We start from the raw sequence: 20257 nt of genomic DNA on the forward strand, positions 1-20257 counted from the left end.
TGACAATGAACTTTAAGCAACAGTAAAAGAGTTCTCTTTGCCATTCCACGCTTTGAAATTGTGAGAGGGAAAAGCACTTACAGCCTATAATGTATTGTTTGAGCACGCAGTGACAATGCCGTACGCTCACAAATAGAAGCTGTGATTTTTAATAGACTTGCATGTTTTCAGCTTTCGCGATAAAGGCAGAGAAGTAATTAAGCACCTGGAGGCTTGCCAGGTTCTGTATAAGGTTTGTCCCCAGTATTGTAGTTAGTGCTGGTATGCCAAGTGTGTGTAGCACTGCTGTTTAGAGGAGGAAAGAAGAGGATGGAAACATGAAGGAGGCAGGAATGTATTTGCATGCAGCCAATCGGCAATATGCGGCTGTTCTTTTGGCTGACTTTCAAAAACCAGAAGAAAAGCAGCCACCGTGCTAATTGTGGCTAGGTCTCGAAGTGAAAATGTTTTGTGACAGTTGAAAGAATTTAAAGAGGAAGGAAGATCGGTTTAGTGTCAGCTGCAATTAGATAATCAAAGCTTTAAAATCCTCATCTGTTGATACCTTACCCAGAGTTAAGGGGGCTGTGTGCTGCTAGAGGTGGGGGTAGGAGTCTCCCTGTGTGGAAAGGGCATTTCCAAAGCCAGCCCAGCTAGGGCCTGAGCAAGCTTGCAGGTTGTCTGGGCGCACACTTGCACTGAGCGATTTTCTTGGCAGCTCTACAGGATGAGGCTCACTCTGTACACAGCCGACATATTGAAGCCGAGAGCCCAGGCGAACCTAGATGCAGGAGGGGAGACAGCTCTGCACACAATGTAGCGTCTCCTAGGATGGTTGGGCAGCACCTTTTCTCAGGTATTTCATTACTCGTTGGCCCCTATAGAGCAGCAAGGGGGGGGGAAGGGGGCAAATGGCATCTGCTTCTGCTAAATCAGTTTATTACATAATGTTTCAGAGACAGCAGCAGCAGCACAGCGTCCTAAGCTTTTGGCTGCCTTTCAGGTTTGATAAAATGGCGTCCTCAGAGAAAGAGCTGCTTGCTAAAGATATGCTGCGCTGGGCAAAAAAATGAAGTTGTTATTTGTCATTATCTACTGCTGTTTGGTTCTGGAGTGTTAGTGTTTCATGGAGTACTCACTATCTAATAATGAAGAATGCTCTTTTTTACGCTGCTCAGCTCTTTTTCTGAACGCATTAAAGGTTCCCACATCAGACGGAACATACTTTGTAGCATACCGTAGTGAAGAAAATTAAAAGAGTAATAGGCTTTTCCACATGCGTTGCCTAATTTTGGATTTTGTCTCTAAATAAAGCTGTTTTATTTAGCGTTCTCATCTCTTAACCCTCCACATTTGCATATGCCTTTCTGGGAGAGTCTTGACAGCTTCAGCATTTATGGAGTCAGTGTTGTTGTGAAAGCAAACTTGCAGGACAGATTCCCACTTTAATGTTTGTGCTTTTTGAATTCCTGACTGCATAAACAAGTATTTCAGCTACTAGAATGAAAGAAACAAATAGAAAGAAGCTGACTTTTTGGATGCTTTCAAATTTGTACTAGTTTTGAGATTAGTTCTGACCTCAGATCTAAGTGCTGATCAAATCAGTCAATGTCTGTTCATGTTGGTAAACATAAAAAGCTTAACCATTTCCCATTGAATTTGAATGGAGTTTTTTTGTTCCAGGATGCACAGTTATAGTGAAGGTCCATGTTTTTCTTCATAAGGTTACATTTTCACTCTGATTTTGAGATTGCTTTCTGATATGTTTTGATCATTTAAAATACTGATTATGGTATCAGATCTTGGAGTTACATTAAAATGTTCATTGAGGTCATGGTATTGATTACTTTTTATTTCAGACAGGGAAGTTATTGTTGCCCCAATTTAGAACTGTGGAATTTTGTCACATCAGTCTTAAAAAACTAAAATTGTCGAAACCTACAGCATTAATAGTTTAGGGGCTGACTTATATCTGGACGAGGCACAGTGTAACAGCTGTTTGAGAAGATCCAGCTTATTTGTAGAGGGAGATTGGCCTGTCAATCAAGTATCATTTTAAAGTCCCAAATCATATATGACAAGTACAGAACATTCAATTTATATTTAATAGCTATCAGTGCTATAGTACAAAATGTAAGTGATCTTCATTATTAACTACCGTCATAGTTACCTTTTTTTTTTAAGCACCCATATTTTTGATTGTTCATATATATGAAATGAATGAAAGGCCTCAATCCTGCAGCTATTTACAAGCGGTTCTCTCTATTATACCTTGTGATTTCTAATCTATGACCTTGGTCTAAGAGCCTAGGCCTGTCCTTTGCTGTGAAGTGGACTAGTATGTTGGCTCCTGTTTGAAGAGACCCAGTCCTGTGGACCAGCACTATGTGTGGCTCCACCTTCTGTGCTAGAGTGATAGTATGTATGCCAACGAGTACCAGGCGTGTCATCAAAGTCTTAGTTTACAGTGATAATACTTTCTAAACTATTTCTTTGATTTCATTTCATGCAGTGAAAACATACAACTGAAAGTGATAACAACTCATATGTTTGAGAAGTATTTTAATATTGGAAATCAGTCCTCACAGTGAAGTTTTTATCTCTGTTTCTGAATTTAACAAGGCATGAATAACTGTTCGTTGACCACAGAATACGCTTGATTGGTTTTGTAGATTTTTTCTTTCATTTCTAGTTCCCATTTAATAGTTCAGCTTAAAATGTATGTGGCATATAGGAAAATATTGGAAATTGCATGCCCCAAAGTATTGCTTATTATATCTGACCCTATTAGTGCAACCTAATAAAAGAGAAATAGTACTATTGTCTGCATGTAAATCCTTTGTGTATTAGCACTGAACGCACTTGTTTTTTCAGAACCTAGAATTCAAAATGCATTATTATACTTATTGAAGAATTTGTTTGTATTCACAAGCCGTGCTTCTCCAAGGGCTTAGTGAAAGTTGGGAACCCCTACCCATAAGCTAGACAATAGAGGAGGGAGGAAGAGTCTTAAAGAATGTAAACATAACAATCAAGCCAGAGTTCAACTGATGTATCTGGGTCATTGGATAGCAGACTAATTTACATCATGTTTAATTTTTCAGACCTTGGTCACAGCGGATTGGGAGACCATTATGAGAATACTCACTGGGGACAGCAGCCCACTTTCCGAAGTGAAGCCAATTGCAGCTGGGATAAAGTGATAATAGACAGGACTGACAAGGAAGCGTGGCCTTCCATTACAGGAACTGAGACTGAATCTGCCTCAGAATGTACTACAGACACTGACTCTGCCTCCAACTGTGGCTCAGAGAACAGTAGCATGGCTACAGGGAGTGCCCAAGGCAACTTCACTGGACATACAAAGAAACCCAATGGCAATAATGGCACCAATGGAGCACTCATCCAAAGCACTTCTAACCAGAGTGCCCTTGGAGCTGGTGGAGCAAATGGTAATGGAAATTCAGCCAGAGTGTGGGGTGTTGCCACAGGTTCCAACTCTGGCTTAGCTCATTGCTCTGCCAGTGGTGGGGATGGAAAGATGGACAACATGATTGGAGATGGTAGAAGTCAAAATTGCTGGGGTGCTTCCAACTCAAATGCTGGCATTAATCTTAACCTTAATCCAAATGCCAATCCAGCTGCCTGGCCTGTACTCGGACATGAAGGAACTGTGGGAGCAGGCAACCCTTCCAGTATTTGCAGTCCAGTCAGTGCCATAGGTCAGAACATGGGCAACCAGAATGGGAACCCAACGGGCACCTTAGGTGCTTGGGGAAACTTGCTGCCGCAAGAGAGCACAGAACCACAAACGTCCACTTCTCAGAATGTGTCTTTCAGCGTACAACCTCAGAACCTTAACACTGATGGACCAAATAACGCTAACCCCATGAACTCTTCACCAAACCCTATCAATGCAATGCAGACAAATGGACTGCCGAACTGGGGCATGGCTGTTGGCATGGGGGCCATCATCCCGCCCCACCTGCAAAGCCTTCCTGGTGCTAATGGGACATCAGTTTCTCAAGTCAGTGGGGGAAGTGGTGAAGGAATGGGCAATTCAGTGTGGGGGATATCCCCAGGTAATCCTGCCACAGGAAACAGCAATTCTGGGTTCAGTCAGGGGAATGGAGACACTGTGAACTCAGCATTAAGTGCTAAACAAAATGGATCCAGCAGTGCTGTACAAAAGGAAGGGAACGGAACAAGTGCATGGGATTCGGGGCCTCCTGCTGGTCCTGGGATCTTAGCATGGGGCAGGGGCAGTGGCAACAGTGGTGTTGGTAATATGCATTCTGGTGCTTGGGGCCACCCAAGCCGCAGCACCAGTAATGGCGTTAATGGTGAATGGAGCAAGCCCCCAAACCAGCATTCCAGTAATGACATCAATGGGAAAGGATCAACAGGGTGGGATAGCTCTAGTGTTACCAGCCAGAATCCTGCCATGCAGCAGGGCAATGAACAAATGAACTCTTGGGCCAAAGCTGCAGCATCTGGCAACACAGGTAGTGAAGGCAGTAATGATAGCAATGGGAGTCAGAATGAATGCAGTACTGGGAGGGAAGGAACTGGAGAGGCTCGAAGAAGAGACAAGGGAATGCTAGACCAAGGACAAGTCCAGTTGCCAAGGAATGACCTTGACCCAAGGGTTCTGTCCAACACTGGATGGGGACAGACTCCTGTAAAACAAAACACTGCCTGGGAATTTGAAGAATCCCCAAGGTCTGAACGAAAGAATGACAATGGAACTGAGGCCTGGGGTTGTGCAGCTACTCAGCCTTCAAACTTGGGGGGCAAGAATGATGGGTCCATCATGAACAGTACAAATACCTCTTCAGTATCTGGGTGGGTCAGCTCTCCACCTGCAACAGTTCCAACTAATACAGGTTGGGGCGACAACAATAACAAAGCGCCAAATGGCCCAGGGGGATGGGGAGAGCCAGCAAGTTCTACTGCTGTCAATAATGCTGCTGCTGCCAAAAGTGGCCACACTTGGAGTGGGACCACAAATCAGGAGGACAAGTCGCCTACTTGGGGTGAACCTCAGAAACCCAAATCTCAAAACTGGGGAGATGGACAGAAATCGAATCCAGGCTGGACTTCAGGGGGTGGAGATTGGGTTGATTCCTCATCTGTCCCTGGACACTTGGGAGATGGGAAAAAGAATGGTTCTGGATGGGATGCTGACAATAGAGCAGGGTCTGGCTGGAATGATACTACGCGTTCTGGGACCACTGGATGGGGAAATGGCACAAACAGCAAGGCTAATACAGGTACGAGCTGGGGGGAATCTTTAAAACCTGGTCCTCAACAGAATTGGGCTTCTAAATCCCAGGACAACAACGTGAGTAATTGGGGAGGAGCTGCTTCTGTTAAACAGACTGGATCAGGATGGGTTGGTGGACCAGTGCCAGCCAAACAGAAAGATAGTAGTGAAGCAACGGGGTGGGAAGAGCCCTCTCCACCATCCATTCGGCGCAAGATGGAGATTGATGATGGTACCTCAGCTTGGGGTGACCCAAATTACAATAACAACAAGACTGTAAACATGTGGGATAGAAACAATCCTGTAATCCAGAGCAGTACCACAACCGCCACCACTAGCACCACCATTATCAACGCAAACATGGCTGAACCTCAGCCACCGCACCAGTCAAGTGCCCAGTCAAACCGGTCCCCGCTGCTTGGTCCAGGTATGATACAGCTTTTGTTTTCTCAAAATAAGTATGCTACCTTTTGGAAAGAAACTTTAATAAGTGTGATGTAGGCATTATTTGTTTATATTCAAGCTATACTTCCTGCCTTAAGGATAAGTTTGTATTTAATACGAATAAGGTGTAAAAAGGTGTCCAAAATACTCATTGCTATTAAAATTTATCATTTCATTTTCCATTCTGAATTACAGCACACAGACAGGGCAGACACAAGAGGCTAAGTTAGGGTGACCAGATGAAAATATGAGAAATGATATGCAAAAGGATAGAAGATGCAGACAGCATGCCATTAGATCAGTCTGTGGATCATCTTTCTTTTGAAATTGTGGTTACGATAATAATTGTTTTACTAAGGATGGAGAGAGAAATCGAAAAGGTATAAAGAATTATCAGATTATGAAATGATTTTGGTAATTGGCTAGTGATACTAATACCTTGTTTTAAAATATACATAGCCAAGTAGGTGTGTTTAAAGCCATAATCTGGCAATTCTATGGGACATAATGGTTGTCAGTTCATCTGCACATGCTTGTCAGATCACTATCCCTTCATAGGACATATCTGACAATATCATCTTCATTAGGGAGCGTTGCTGTGGCTCACATTGCTTGCCATCTCCCCCAATCCCTTTGCCAATCCCCTTCTTTCACTCAAAGCTCCCCATCCCCTCACACCTCATTTAATCTGCCTAACTGTTGCCAACCCAGTTGCAGATCCCTATCTCCCAAAGCACCCCCATACCCTCACAGCTTGCCCCATCCCAAGATCCTGCTGCCACTCGCAGACGACAGGGGAATGAAGAGGAGAAAGTCTTTCTCCCCTTTGCCTCACACTGCAGTGGTTTGAGGCAAGTTGTGAGGAGAGGGGGGAGTTTTGGGCAAACATTGGGCAGCAGCAGCAAAGACAGGGAGCACATGAAGGTCTGCCAGGGTGCATGCTCGTTCAAACCCCAGGCTTCCCAGGTGGCAGTGGCTGCAAACAACATGGGAAGGCCTTCCTGGGTAACCCACCTGCTGTTTTGCTCTGCCAGCTCGCTCACTCGTGCTGCCAGCCTGTCTGCTCTGCTCACTTGCTCTGCCTGCTGTTGTCGCTGCAGTACTCATGGCCACCTATTGGCAGCCACACAAACTGCAGCATGACTTTTTTCTTACAAAAATATTATATGGTAAGATATAATTTCATCATGTTTTTGAATTTACTTTCTTTGCTCTGTTGCTGTTTGTCCCTCTTTGATGTGCATTCTCCGACACTATCCATCTGTTTCTGTTACTCTGGCTGTCTCCTGCCAAAGACACATTTCTGCAATTGTGGCTGTTACCCAAGAGGTTGCTTAGTTGTTGAACCAGTGATTTTTATTCATTATCTCATACAAAGAGATTTTTGTCTTAAGAAATAGAAAACTCTGTGTTTACTTTTTATTTTTTGCTGAACAAAATAATTAGCTGTAGTTTGTGTTGTGCTGGTATTTAAAAACTTCCAATTTTTTGCAGCAGTGAAGAAAACCTTTGACAATCCTTGTACTTTTAGCCAGTCCTCAAGTTTTAACTTACCACTACCAGATGAATGCAGCTCCTAATCATTAATGCTCCCCCCCCCCCAATTTTTATGTCTTTGTGCCATTTTCTCTATTTCACTTGATAATGTTTAAGAAAATATTTTTGGAGGAGATTTTATCCAGTCTGAATGTCTTATGTACTTGGATCTCATGCCCCTAGAAATTTTGTAACCCTTTGACCAGATTTGGTAGGGTTTCGTATAATCAGTTCTATCTCTAGTATCCTGAGTTTTCCTGACTTTGCTACATTTATAGTCACATGAAGGTAGATGAGCTACCTGTACTCAAGCTCATAAGTAGTGACAGATCATCAAGCTTGGGTAGGAAGATTTTAAAGCACCTGTTACTTCAGCATTAAAAATGAATATTCAATCCTTTAGTGGGATATGGACATCTCTACGAAGTGGGCATGATTCAACCCCTACCAAGTGCCCTGGAAGCTTCACATGTGGGCAAGCAGCTGTGAACCATGATGGAACAGCTGTGACAGTCTGCCCTGATGTGGGGCCTTACAGGGGCAGAAGTATCCTGTCCCCTTGCCCTTTGTGCTAACCACATCCGCTGCTGTTCTACAGGGTGTCTTTTAAAGAGGCCCCGTGGAACATGTGTATTCTGCATCCACAGGGCCTCTTTTAAAGGAATCACCCTGTAAAATGCATTGTGTGGAGGGGGGTCATAATAGATCTAAATTTGGGGACAGTCAGAGGGGTGGGATTTGTAGATTTCATTAAGATCCTCCTACTTTCATTCCCCCTAAATGCATTCTCTCTCTCTCTCTCTCTCTCTCTCTCTCTCTCTCTCTCACACACACACACACACACACACACACACACACACACAAACACACACGCCAGTGCCCCTGGGGACTGAGCAGTCCAGACCTTTGTGTGCAGGGTGTTCCTATGTGGGATATGTCACAATCCTGTAGCCCCAAATACCGGCCAGCCCTCTCCCATGAGCCAGTATAGAAGGCAGAGTTGATACAGAGAGGAGAGTAGCCTGAGTCACAGAAGTGCCAGCAACTGGTACAGCTGCAATCTCAGTTCCATATATTTAGGGATCAGCAGTTGAATTTATCCATGAAAACACTGTTTGATATTTTCAGTTTTCAACCATAAATGAAACGATGGTATATGGCTGAATGAAATGGTAGCTATGACTCTTGCCCACTACCCTAAATTGCATCCACAAAGTGACTCTCCTGTACATTTACTGTGTGCAGACTGCTGAGTTTACATAAGCATGAGGGACTTGGACAAGGCTATCCAGATATTCTAAATCAATGATTTTCTGGATCAATAACAGCAGCATTTGTTACAAGTTGTATAGTAATATACCAGCAGTAGGGACTCACCCAGTGGGGCAAAGCTGCAATGCTAGCTTCCCAGCAGGTGTGTCACTGCCACTTATCTTGTGGGACAGGGCGAGCTGGTGTGGAGCTCAATACAGTGTGGATGTATTGACAGGAGGGGTGGATTTGCTCTACTGGTGCATAAGCAGTCTCCTGCTTAGAAAAAAGGGTCTTTTCATGAGCAAGGCAGAAGAGACAGGCAGCTTGGGTGGCTAGAAAGCAGTATGTAACAGGGAGATAAATGGTAGCTACAAAGAAGGGCTAAGGTATGAGTTTTCCCTTTCTCTCTGACTGAATCCAAAAGATGCCTAAAGCTTGCCCCATCATCTTTCCTCACAAGTACCTAGTGCAGTTATATTTACAGGCCTTTCTAGCCACATAGCCTAGAAACCTTTTTGCTTTCTTTTAAAGGAAAGCTGATATTTTCAGGCTCATCTGCAATATGTGTTTGGAGTAGTCCCTATTCTTGCTGTTGATTTGGTCCCAATACAAGCCCCTCACCTCCACTATGTAGAAAACTACCCATGTGAGCAGGCTCATCCACACAAACGCCTCTTCTCCCAGAGGGAGAGATGATCACATGGACAGGCTTCTGTGTGACCAGGAGTTTACAGGGAAGCCACACTTCAGATGGCAGATTATCTGCATGGTGAAGGACAAGAGATTACACCTCTCCTCCACAACATTATTTCAGTGCCAGCTCCTAATGAATTGCGCAGCTGAGTTCAGCGGTACTTCCCGTTTGGGGAAACTAGCATGAAAACACAACACAATTTGAATGTAACTTAAAACACTAGTAATGGTGGTGACCTTAATAAGACATGAAAATCTATAACTTTGAGTCATCTAAATGCCCCCAGTGACTAATAGAATCTATTTATGTGGTAAGCTACAAGAGTTGCACTAGAAAAAGGCTGTTTATGTAAGATATTTTAAATTTCTCATTGACAGAATTAAATATTTCTGTGGTCTTTCGTAGTTCATTGTGTGGGGCTACTATTCCGTAGTAGCAGCCTTCTTTCTAGATAATATAAAAAGATATTAAAACACAGCAAACTAACTTAAAATATATAGACCTAAGTTATCCTTTTGTCCCCTAAAGCATGTATAGAATCATAAATCTTTATTGAGACATTATATAGCCACATTTGAAATGGAAGTTTGCACCCTGCATGGTAACAAATGAAGCCTATATGTGCGTAAAGGTAAAGGTACCCCTGCCCGTACGGGCCAGTCGTGTCCGACTCTAGGGTTGTGCGCTCATCTCACTTAAGAGGCTGGGAGCCAGCGCTGTCCAGAGACACTTCCGGGTCACGTGGCCAGTGTGACGAAGCCACTTTGGCTTTCTATCCTAGCTGGGCTGGACAGACAACATAAACAGTTCCAGCAAATAAGATGACAGCACAAAACCCTTCATTTACTGCTGTTTTTGTCTACCCGATGATTTATTCCCTTTGTCTGTCCTCTGTTTCCTCTGTGCTTTGAAGTGTTCCTCTAGTAAGGATGTTGTCCTGGTGAGGTACTGTAAGATAAGAAAGCCATTTCTCTGGCTTATTTTCATCAATAGTGCAGACATAAAGTGAGAGTTGACTGCCAAATTACTTCTCGCTGCCCCTTGCTGGATGAGCTTTCTCCTTCTATTATATCTTCTTACAATTCAATTACAGTGTATCCGTGGGATGTAAACAAAATTATGAAGTATATTATCCACCTTTAGTTATACATCTAGATCCAAAAGCACCCACATACCTTTATTTTAGTCATAGGTATCTAAAGTGTAAACATTGTTGCTTGTCCCAGGTCATGAGGGGAATTCATAGCTAGTGGGCACTCCTTCCTTGGAGGTTTTTAAGCAGAGGTTGGATGCCCATCTGTCATGGATGCTTTAGTTGAGACTAGATGACCCTCAGGAGCCCCTTCCAACTCTACAATTCCAGGATTCTTAAAATTGGGATTGTTGAATTCCAATAAATCAGTTACTTGTTGACTTTCTAGCTACAATGAAATAAAGCAGTGGTGGCTAACATATGGCCTTCCATATGTTTTTGGACTCAGAATTCCCATCAGCCACAAACAGCATGGCCAGTGTCAGGGATGATGGGAGTTATAGTCCAGCAACACCTGGAAGGCAACATGTAGGCTTCTGCTGAAATAAAGTATGTTACCCTATCATCAACCAGACAGCTGTAGCCCTTTTAAAAATAAGTCTGCCTTAATGTTGGGAACGGGACGCGGGTGGCGCTGTGGGTAAATCCTCAGCGCCTAGGGCTTGCCAATCACATGGTCGGCGGTTCGAATCCCTGCGGCAGGGTGAGCTCCCGTCTGCGGTCCCAGCTCCTGCCCACCTAGCAGTTCGAAAGCACCCCTAAAGTGCAAGTAGATAAATAGGTACCACTTTCTAGCAGGAAGGTAAACGGCGTTTCCGTGTGCTGCGCTGGTGCCGGCTTGCCAGAGCAGCTTCGTCACGCTGGCTACGTGACCCGGAAGTGTCTCCGGACAGCGCTGGCCCCCGGCCTCTTAAGTGAGGTGGGCGCACAACCCTAGAGTCGGACACGACTGGCCCGTACGGGCAGGGGTACCTTTACCTTTACCTTAATGTTGGGAAAAGCAGGTTAATGTTATAGAACAGTTCTTTGTCTGGGTCATCAAGGAATGCCTTCTACCAGTAGTGAGTCAGTTTATTTTGAGGGATGACACACAAATGACTGGGGTATTTAAAAAATCAGAAGAAATATCATGCTGAAATTCATCCCCAGTGGAGATCTCCCACTATCACCCTCCAATGCAGTACTTCTAAAGAGACCCAACTATCTGATCCTGTGAGCCTATGAAATATCATTAGTAATATGCTTCATTGGATTGAAGGTAGTGTGTGAAAGAGAGTGTGTTACTTAAGAAATGCAAATATACATAACCGTTCTGAAACCCCCAGTGGAGTTTGAATTGTTTCAGGGATTCAAACGTCAACAATACCCAAGTTACTGTTTAAAGATTTTTCTAACTAACTGCCGTCATATTCAACACTGCAATTTTTTGCACTTGATTTGATCTCTTGAGAACTTTACAAACTATGGGTGTCTTAACACATGTTATTGTTTTCATGTAATTACATGTAATTTGCCAGGGCATGAACTCCCTTGTTGTGCGTAATAATTTACATAACATTGTGTGGCTCAAAACACAATGTATTTAACAAAATGGCTTATACATTACAGATTGGTAGTGATTAATCATTATTATTGAATTTAAAGAGAACCCAGGGAAGCTGGTCCCTCTTTCTTTGTACTTAATAAATGAATACATGTTGCAGTGGAAATTGCAGTATTCAGCTTGAGGTTAAATGTACTGTTGCAAAGACTCAGAGCTCTTTAAATTGTGCATTCTAGCTTCCTTTCTAATAATTAATGAGACTTAATTTCTTCTATGCCAACATGTATGTCAATATATGACCACAGGATGAATGCAGAAATGAGGGAAAGCCTTTTAACTCCACGTGAGAGGCATCCAGCCAAAGATTGGGCTGGCTATTTCAAATCTGTTTTTCAACTTTATATTTCCTTATCTCTGAAGCTCCCCATGCCTTATGAACAGACTATTCTTTCTCCAGTCTCCACTACACAAACACCTCCATCCGGCATCTACTCTTCAGTTCTCTCCTTTTCTATGTTCCTATCTTATGCTGTTTGCCTCCTTTTGCTACTTCACATGTCCTCCCCTCCTCTCACTAGTCCCAGTAGCTCCTCCACAGTCTTAGGGTAGCTCCTCCACAGTCTTTGCAGTTAGCTTCACTCCCATAAGATACCTTGGAGCAGGAGTAGCTCCTATTAGCTTAACTAGTCTGTGTAGTGGTCAAGAATAAAAGCAGTTGCAGTCCACCACACTGGCTACCCTTGTCTTAGTGTATTACACAATATACCTTTCTGAGCCTAAGGGCACATATGGAAATCTAAGAACTGGTGTGAGCACTACAAAATACCCAGGTTACAGAAAACAACCTGGCAATGCTCAGAACCACCCCTACCCCACACAAAAGCAGGCAAAAGCACCTTGACACTTCCCAAACAGTCTAGCCACATCTCTACCTGCCCCACACCTGGTGTCACATACATAGGGCAGGTGGCCATGATTTGGGGAAGTTGGCCTCGGGGACCAAATTGGAACCCATGTCAGGCCAAATTTGGCCCACGGGCCAGAGGTTTCCCTCCCCCATTAGATATCCTTACAGCAAGGATACCCCTGAGGTAACTCATGTTTTTACACACAGACCTGGAGATAAAGACTTGCCCATTTGAACATTAAACAAGGATTTGAACCAAACTCATGGGGAAACACCTTCCAATACCACAGCTCCCAGATCACACACAGTTAACAAATGTTATTTTCTAGATAGCTCTGCCTTAATTTTCTTTCTCTTTGTGCCTGAATAGGAGAAGATCAGAATCTGATCTTTTGAAGTCTGCCGTGAAAATAAATTCAAAATAAGAATCTAAAATTAATCACGTTACTTCAATATGCTGCAGCTCTTAGAGAAGACTTATCTTAAAAAAGACAGGTCTGAGACCCAAAGCTAACAAGTGATTTTTCCTCCACTATTGGCTAGCGGCCAGGTGATTAGTGGAATGATGTATGCTGTCTGTGATTAACCAAGCCAGACCTACTGCATTAGAGACGGGCTTTGGTAAACAGCAGCATGACGTTTGACCTTGCAGCGTTGCCTCCTGTGGTAAAGGTTCCTTTTGGACAAGAAGCAGGAGGATTTTACTAGAGAAGGAAGGGCTGATCATTAAGATGCCAACTCCTAGTCAGCTTACAAGCTGTTTAGGAACGTAGGATGGTTCAGAGCAATTACTATGTTTCTGTTTGGGTGCAGGACCTTTTTTCTGCCTCAAAGCTTCTTACCGGTACATTACAGAAAGCCACCCTAAGCAAAGATACATCAGCTGTAAGAAACCGAGGATAATGGTGAATGATAGACAGAATTCTGTAAGAGGACGAGCAAATGTGGATCGTAACGATGATCTTCCTGCAACCACCCCACATTCTCACACATCACACACATGGTCATATAGTATACACATAGCATACATGCATCACTCCCCCAGCAACTATTTTTGGGAAAGCATTTCAACTTGTTTCAAACCAAATTGCCAGAGGTGATCATGAACACTAAAGATGGGGAGGATTAACCTCTCCCCAGCTGCAGCTGCCCAATGCAGCCTTGATGCTTGAAAACAGCTCTCGGTTGGCTACAGTGTTTTCAAGCCTAGTTGTAGCATGGAGGAGCTGTTTTCAATGTGTGGGGTTACTGTGTATGGGAAAGGCAACCTTCATTGGGACAGTGGAAGAGCAACTCTGCCACTTCTACTCTGTCATCCACTTTTGATACCACTGACCATGTTCCATAGCCAACTCTGTTCATCCTTGGCTCCTGATCAGGGACTTTTGTTTCATTTTTTTACAGTATCTGCATGCTGCCCAACGACAGTGTTCTTTGGACAGCTCATAACAATAAGGGAAAGCTGGGGGAGTCTTCTCTATATCATACAATAATAATTTTGATAGTCACTGCATGCAAACTCTGTTTATTATCTGATCTCAAGTTGCAAATTACTTTTCTCATGTTTACTCCTTCCTCCAGTGACCGTGTTATCCTAGTAAAACACACAACATTCTGTCACTGTGATAGTAACCTATTGCTCTGGATCAAATCAAGGCATACTCAGTATGTGCTCCAATCATCTAATTTCTTTAAAAATCACTTTGGTTTTAGTTCCCAGATTTAATAACTGCTTCATATATGTTATCAAGACATGCATTATTCCAGGTGTAGCCAAGATAGTACCTACCGAATATTGTTTGAGTCCATCTCCCATCGGCCCCTGGCAGTTTATCCAATAACATCTGGAGGGCACTATGGTGTCTACATATTCATTTATCTGATCTGATGTGTCTTATTATCATAATCAATTGGCATTTTGTAGGAGGTAGGGAATGCTTGTGACTCAGTCATCCAAAAGAATCCATAGGTGCTGTTTCTTATTATGATGCAGGCACCACTTCCTTCACAATTTCAGCAAGTTATTCTTACTGTGCACAGGTATATTCTTCCTTGAAGAGGAAATGAAATGGGTCTGTCTTAATTAAATCCTCTCTCCCCCAATTGCTTCATGTTTAAAAGTTGTCCATAGCTAGTTATGTATGTATGTATGTATGTATGTATGTATGTATGTAACGCTTTCCGGAAATGTATTCCGAAAAGTTGATTTTATGTTTGTTTCCTCTAACCATGTCTCTCTCCCCACCCCCCACCCCCATTTCTGATTTCAGCAGGCTGGGGAGAGATGCCTGCTATCCATGCAAAGCCTGAAGCTTCATGGGGAGAGCCTTCCTCCCCTTCTGCTGCAGTTGATAATGGCACTTCAGCATGGGGAAAGCCTCCCAGCAGCGGTACAGGGTGGGGAGATAACTCTGCTGAGTCAGCAGGGTCATATGGAAGAGCAAGTGCACCAGCTGCTGCCCCAGTACTGTGCAAACCAGGTAAGTGTGTGTGTTGATTTGTCTTGGCTGAGTTGGCAAGAAGAATTATAACTCTGTTTTCATATAGATAACTTTTTTTTAGCTTAAACAGGTATTCTGCTTGATCACTTGTACAACCAACAACAGGCCAACATGTATAACCTATGCTCTTTTTATTAATTCAGACATAAGCTCTCCAAATAGTAAAATACAGAACAAGCTCGACAAAATTTCCAAATATATTGACTCGCACATAATGCTTAGTGTGACCTGAGCGTCTGGGGTCCTAGAGAGGAACTAGTGGCCACATTACTCCTGCTGTCAGCTTCTTGTGATTTGGCCTAGTGTGTTTCCTGAACCCAGGCTCGTGGTTTTTCTCACTCTGAGCAAAAACTTTTCATTCATGATTTGTCTGGAATGAGACACATCAAAGGCCTAGGTTCAGATGAATAAGCCACTAAGCCAATCCATGATTTGGTTCACAGTGGTGCAGCAGTGCTGGAGGGAGGAGCAAAGTGGTTGCTGCCTTCTCAGCGAGATCCCACATGTTTGTGCTAAGTCTTGACTGATACATGCGAACGAAGCCCATTGATTTTAAAGTATAGGAAGGTCAACTGAAATGTTCCATTCCTCCTACAGCTTCTAAATCTTCTATGCAAGAAGGCTGGGGCGGTGGTGGAGATGAAGTAAATCTCAGTACAAGTCAGTGGGAAGATGAAGATGGAGATATGTGGAATAATACTGCTTCACAAGAGAGTAATTCCTCTTGTAGCTCCTGGGGAAATGCTCCAAAGAAAGGACTTCAAAAGGTAGGACTAAGCACAGCTGGGTTATAAAAATCAGTGAGATGAGATGGTTCGTGCACTTTTTTTTATATACTTTATCAAATTGTTTTATGAAAGTATGAAAGTCATCATTTTCAAAAAGCACTACAATAAGATTATTATCCTGTAGTTACCATCACTTGTCTTGTTCAAATGGTGTTGGAAAGCTGGAACGGACTAGAGAATCAGTTGATATGCTATGGCCCTGCCTAACAGATTCCTTTGCACCCTGCTGTAGATGTCAATCACGTGTTCTTTACAGACAGTAACAGATCTGATTTTTGCAGTATTTCAACATTTATGCAAAGACCACATAGTCAGAATGAGTTCTGACAAATAAGGGACACAATAGGTTTACAGGTCATAATTCATGTCTGCTTGCTAACAAGTGTGATAAGCTATTTCTCTGCTGTCCAACAAATAAGGTAGAAAGTAGGAATCTTTCTCAGCTGATTGTATAAGATTTGTGTAAACCTGAAAGCCTCCACTTCCAGCTTTAAAGTAACCTGAGTTCCTCCTTGCATCCACACTTAAGGAATTCTAGGTGGCAAAATTTCTAGTTAGTGAACAAGCCAGGATCAGAAACCATTGTTTGATCCTGGCTTATTTGAGCTAACAAGTCTAAACTAACCAGGGAACTGGTTAATTTAAAATCAAAAACAGACGTTCCCTACTTTTTCTACTTTTGCACAAAAGAGGAGACTTGCTGCAACTTGTGGATGTGATGCCCAGCCATGCTTAACCATAGACTAATATATTTTCTTTACATCCAAACTGCTTTTCTGACAAGAAGAAACATAGTTCCCCCTCTGGTGTGAACCCAAAACATGCCACAGCTCGTGCATGTAGTAGTATATCTGAGGTAGACAATGTGGTGCCCTCCAGATGTTGTTGGATTACAACCTCCATCATCCCCTGCCATTGGCCATACTGGCTGGGGTTAATGGGACTTGTAGTCCAATAACATCTGGAGGGCCCCATGTTGCCTAACCCAACACTATACAATGGTTTAACATTGCACCCAAGCTGTCTCACATTCATGCAATATTTATATGGAAAGACTTTATGTGGATTTTCATTCTCTTTCCCTGCAATAAATATGACAAATAAAGAAATTTAGACTGCAATCCTATACACTGTTACCTAGAAGTAAGTCCTGTTGAATTAAATTGGGTGTAGGGTGTTCTCGTTTAAAAGTTTTCCATTTTTCCTCTTAATTAATTTTCTCAGGGCATGAAGACATCTAGTAAGCAAGATGAGGCCTGGATCATGAACCGTCTGATAAAACAGCTCACAGACATGGGCTTCCCAGTGAGTAACATTTGGTTTATTTATTTATTAAATTTCTAGCTCATCCATCATGTGGTTCTAGTCCAGGAATATTCATGTGCTAGTATTTCCTCTGGCTTTGTCTTCATGGTTTTAAGCAGTGATGAGGAACCTGTAGCCCCCCAGATGCTGCTGCACCCAAGCTCACATAAGTCTCAGCCAAAATCAGCATGTCAGATTATGATGTCTTAAGAGAGGAGGTAGTTGCTGTAAGGTGCTCCGAATCATGGCTCCTAGCAAATCCATCTCACTCCAAATTTTACATATATATTACTGACTTGATTGCAAAATTCCTGTTTCAACCAATTGAATGGTTTGAAAGCTCTAGGTATGTCTCCCCTTGCACCTGTTTTACAGTTCTTGTAAAATCTACATTGTGTTTCATAGTTGTGAAAAAACGCAATTTCTCATTTTTACAGAGAGAGCCAGCAGAAGAGGCCTTGAAGAGTAACAGTATGAATCTAGATCAGGCCATGAGTAAGTATTTTTGTAACTGAAATAGACATCTGCGGGGGTTGATCTGTTACAATGAAATTCGCATCACTTTTCCCAGCAGCATTATATCAAAGGATCGAGTTGGTTGTAAATTATCAAGTGCCAATCTTAGTGTTTTAAAAGACAAAATGCATTTTAAATTTCAAGTATGAAGTGTATTAATATCAGTGGGAGTGTAGCAGTAGTTGTATCAGTACAACAGTCATTTTGTCCCAATGAGGGACATTTCCCTCATTTTCTTTGGTGTCTTCATATTGTGTTTACTTTTTGCAGGTGCTCTGCTGGAAAAGAAGGTGGAAATGGACAAGCGTGGAATGGGTGTGGCTGACTACAATGGAATGGTCACCAAACCCCTTGGCTGCCGCCCACCACCGATCTCCAAAGAGTCTTCCATGGACCGCCCCACCTTCCTTGACAAGGTAGGTGCAGCACTCGGGAAGCAGAGTGGGAAGAAACAATAAAAGTTAGATTAACCTGGAAATATGGGTGGGGCAGGTAAATGTACTGTTTTGCCTCATGAGTCTGCTCCCTTTACTTCTTAGCTTACTAGTAAAAGAAAGCATAGTTACTGGAGAGTGAGATGTTCTATTTCATCTGCAGGTGTAGACATTTGGCATTAGCACAATATCGCCACTTGCTGCTTCCAGCTGTTCTTTTCTAGCAGGGCTGGCTAACCTATGGGCCTCCAGACCTTGTTGAGACTACAACTCATGATTCCTGACCACTGGCCCTGCTGCCTGTAGCTGATGGGATTTGGAGTCCCAATAACATCTGGAGAGCCACAGGTTTCCCATTCTTGCCATAAGGCAGAGATCTTTTTTATACTCAGTATTGTACCTCAGTGGTGCCATATAAACAATAAATATTGAGCTGAGACATTCTCTTGCAGTGTGGATATGTGAAATATGAAAAAAATTATTTATTTCTCTTGTCTTTTGCCAAGTAATCGAGAGACACCAGTAATAGATTTTAAACTTTCGCAAATACATTTAATAATTTAAAAAGGCCCAGCCACTACATGGAGCTTCTCTTACAGGTTTGTCCTTATACCCTCTAGTACAGGAGCAACCGATGGGCTGCCATCCAGATGTTGTTGGGCTCCAAAGCACATCAGCCCCAGTCAGCATGGCCAACACTCAGGGGTGATGCGAGCTGTAGAATAAAAACATCTGGAGGGCACCACATGCACTAACATTGCACTGACACATCTACCACATCCAAAATCCCATCTCTGGCCATGGCAATTTGTAATGCTCCAGAGAATAAGAATCCAGGAAGAACACTTCTTTTGGAGTCTGTAATTGAGACATCAAGATAAAGTAATCATCATATGCATCCCCAACTTTATTTCTAAAATTATTAATTGCTTAGCAAGTGCCTTTATTTGTTTATGAAAAGACCAGCTTTTCTACAGTTTACAGTTCTAGGTACAGTATCACACTTCTCTGTGTTTTTAAGGGTTGCAAACACAACAAATGAATACCATGTGTTCCATCCAGACTTGCCCCGCTGGTGAACAAAAGGGCTCCTTTGAGTCTGAAAATGCTCAGAATTCCTTTTCCATTAGTATAGGACACTTTCAGGAAGTTTTTCTTGTTAACCAGGAGCATAACTTGGAAAAATAATTATTATGTGGCATTAGCACATAAAGGTGCGGGGGTGGATTGCACCTAAATACAGTACTTGAAAGTTCTGTTGTGGATCAGACTATGGAGTATGGATCACAACAAAACATTTCATTCTCATTTCTGTTTCTTTGGCCTTTGAAGTGTTAAGGCCACTTTCCCCTTCTGAGGAATGCTTTCCCTTCTTCTTCCAGCTATGTCCTAGCTTTCTTCAGGCCAAACTTCAGACCAAATGACTTTTTAAGCATTCCACAATATTTTGTATGTGAATAGGAACCTTGGTTTTTAGAGCAAACCAATCCTGAGCAGAAGGAACATATAGGACACTGAAAAGTATTCCTGCTTAAGAGGCAAGAAAGGATAGCAAACAGCTCATGACCTGAACAGAAGAAATCCTTGAACCTGTTACTGTCATGCAAGCTGCAGTTTGTGGAGCATGACGGATATTCTTGCAGAATGTGAAACATGTTGAGCTGAAAGACCTTGGGGATATGATTAGAAAATGTCTGTGTCCTCCCTCAGGACCTTCCAGCACTAAACTAAGTATCACATTGGTTGATGAGAAAGAAACTTTTCATGGGCCTTTACAAGGAGCCGGCAGAAAAACTTGTATTAGCAGGAGTTTATTTAGGACTCCACAGATATTTCATGTTTGATTGGCATGGAACAATATTTCACCCTTTTTAGGAACATGGGCTATTCCCTGACACTTAATAATCTTCTGAGTGAGTGGGTGGGAAGATGATGCAAATTAGCTGTAAAATTACTGCTTTTAGCAAGTTAACAAAAGAGCATGCATACACTCGTGAAGCTATAATTATTTGCAAAGTACACAGCAAAATTGAGATTTTTTTCCACATAACTTCAGG

General features: G+C 42.7%; 1 protein-coding gene across 10 annotated transcripts in view; it reads left to right on the top strand.

Moving 5' to 3' along the window:
* TNRC6C (trinucleotide repeat containing adaptor 6C) overlaps positions 1 to 20257 on the top strand; it is a 432408-nt gene that overhangs the window by 375134 nt on the left and 37017 nt on the right. For 7 of the 10 annotated variants that reach the window (XM_081185338.1, XM_081185344.1, XM_081185345.1 and 4 more), the window contains 6 exons: positions 3084 to 5672; positions 14927 to 15136; positions 15755 to 15924; positions 17170 to 17250; positions 17688 to 17745; positions 18037 to 18182. In XM_081185338.1, coding sequence (XP_081041464.1) covers positions 3084 to 5672; positions 14927 to 15136; positions 15755 to 15924; positions 17170 to 17250; positions 17688 to 17745; positions 18037 to 18182 — 3254 coding nt within the window. Of the gene's footprint in view, positions 1 to 697; positions 836 to 3083; positions 5673 to 14926; positions 15137 to 15754; positions 15925 to 17169; positions 17251 to 17687; positions 17746 to 18036; positions 18183 to 20257 lie in introns of all 10 variants that reach the window. The other 3 variants (XM_081185339.1, XM_081185340.1, XM_081185347.1) reach the window with 3 other exon arrangements.

This window comes from Podarcis bocagei (assembly GCF_964188305.1).
Source record: "Podarcis bocagei genome assembly, chromosome: 2".
Classification (NCBI taxonomy): domain Eukaryota; kingdom Metazoa; phylum Chordata; class Lepidosauria; order Squamata; family Lacertidae; genus Podarcis; species Podarcis bocagei.